The sequence below is a fragment of the Myotis davidii genome, unplaced genomic scaffold (genome assembly GCF_000327345.1).
Source record: "Myotis davidii unplaced genomic scaffold, ASM32734v1 scaffold1914, whole genome shotgun sequence".
Classification (NCBI taxonomy): domain Eukaryota; kingdom Metazoa; phylum Chordata; class Mammalia; order Chiroptera; family Vespertilionidae; genus Myotis; species Myotis davidii.
Window position 1 is genome coordinate 78,592 of NW_006285311.1, and position 1,947 is coordinate 80,538.

General features: G+C 64.4%; 1 protein-coding gene across 1 annotated transcript in view; it reads right to left on the reverse strand.

The window, feature by feature from the left end:
• The window catches only part of LOC102754209 (A disintegrin and metalloproteinase with thrombospondin motifs 7), a 16,949-nt gene that overhangs the window by 4,310 nt on the left and 10,692 nt on the right, over positions 1–1,947 (reverse strand). The window contains exons 3-5 of the mRNA XM_015558974.1: positions 1,707–1,908; positions 933–1,078; positions 3–42 (exon numbers count right to left, since the gene is read on the reverse strand). Of these exons, the coding sequence (XP_015414460.1) occupies positions 3–42; positions 933–1,078; positions 1,707–1,908 (388 nt within the window). The remainder of the gene's footprint in view (positions 1–2; positions 43–932; positions 1,079–1,706; positions 1,909–1,947) is intronic.

Genomic DNA, 1,947 nt, shown 5'->3' on the forward strand with positions numbered 1-1,947 from the left:
CGCTTCCGCTCGCCCACGCAGTACCTGCCCCTGTTCTTGGGCCTATGGGGGAGCCGACAGGGGGCTCGGCGCAGGCACAGGGCGTGCCCAGCGCACCCCCCAATGCACCCCCAAGGTACCTGCCGCCCACCTCTGCTGTGTGACCCCGGTCAAGTGTCCTGCCCTCTCTGGGCCGGCTTCCTCATCTATAAGATGGGGTCGGGGCCCTGGCGGGTTTGGCTCAGTGGTTAAGCGTCGGCCTGCGGACCAAAGGGTCCCGGGTTCCTCCCTCTCCCCTCCTCTCTGAAATCAATAAAAATGTATATATATATTTTTAAAAAGTTTAAAATGGGTTGTGGCTGTTGAGACGCTGGGACAAGCCGGCCGCTAACCCCGACAGGGGGCTGGGGTGAGGCAGGGGTACGGGCCAGAGTCCTGGCCACACACCGGGCCTTGGGTGGGGCTGGCTCTGAACTCCACACACACCCCGTACCCCGGGTCATAGCGTGTCCTCCCTCCCAGCCCATCACCTCAGACCCACTCTGATGCCACCGAGCAGCTCCCACTTATGTGCCCCTGCCCCCCCCCCCCCAATCCACGGGCGGGCACTGCTGGGACCCCACCATGCAGCTTCTCTGGAAATGGAGGCCCAGAGGAGGGGTGAGCAGGACTTGAGTCCTGACCCATCTAAGGCCAGGGTCTAAGGGCCTGACTGCTGTCCGCTCCTGCCTCCCTCCGGCCGGCTGATGCGCCCTTCCAGTCTCCGGCCTCAGTGTGCCCCTCCGTGCAATGGGTAAGCAGTGGGGAGGAAATGTCCACCAGCGACCCGAGGAAATTGGCTGGAAATTCTGGGTTTGAGCCCTATTTGTGGGGGCACTTCTGCCAGCCGGGGACTGGGACAGAGCCGGGTCCCCTCCATCCCCCCAGCCCCAGGCCTGGGACCCCACACTCACTGAGGCTCTGTGCACTGCCTCTCCGAGCCCTGCACGCCCGCTCCGCAGCTCCGCGAGCAGGTGGACCAGGCGCTCCAGCCCGACCAGCCGCCGTCCACCACCTCGGGCTGCACGTCCAACGGCACGCACTCCCCGCCCAGGCACCACTGCGGGGAGACCGGGAGGTGAGGCCACCACCCCAAGACTGTCCCTCACGCTCCCCGTCGTGGGAAACAGGTGGGGGTGGGAGGCCTGGAAACGGACGAAGGAGAAGTGTCCAGCCCGGCCCGTGTGGCTCAGTGGTGAGCGTGGACCTAGGAACCAGGAGGTCACGGGTTCGATTCCCGGTCAGGGCACAGGCCCGGGTGGCAGGCACATCCCCAGTGGGGGGTGTGCAGGAGGCGGCTGATCGATGTTTCTCTCTCATCGATGTTTCTAACTCTCTATCCCTCTCCCTTCCTCTCTGTAAAAAATCAATAAAATATATTTTAAAAAAAGAATAATTTAAAATTGAAAAAGTGGGGGTTATCCAAGGAGTGGGGGAGTCCCCCCCAGGCCCCATAGGGGAGCCGAGAGCAGACAAGGCAACAGACTCTGAGCTGAAACGCCTGGGAGTTCCTGAACTGAGCCCCTACGTGTCTCCACTGTACAGACTGGGGCTGGGCTGGGCGGGGCTGGGGGGGTCCGGGGGTCTGCTAAGAGCAGGCGCCATCTGGGGACCAGTGACACCCCCCCACCACCAGCACCGACCCAGCAGGCGGTCTGGCCTGCACAGCTGGGCCGGGGTGCCCCTACCTTTTGATCCCCGCACGTGGTGCCGTCCACCACTGGGTCCTTCTTGGTCTGACAGGCGCGGAGCACGGAGCACCAGAGCATCCCGCAGGGGTCCTGCCGGAGGGGGGTGAGGGCCACAAGCTGACCCCCTCCCCGGGCACCCCCTTTCCCCCCGCCCAGCCAGTGCCCCACGAGTCCCCGGGGCCCCTCCAGGGCCTGGCACCTGGCAGTGCTAAGCCAATGGGACCCTCAGGGCCCCTTT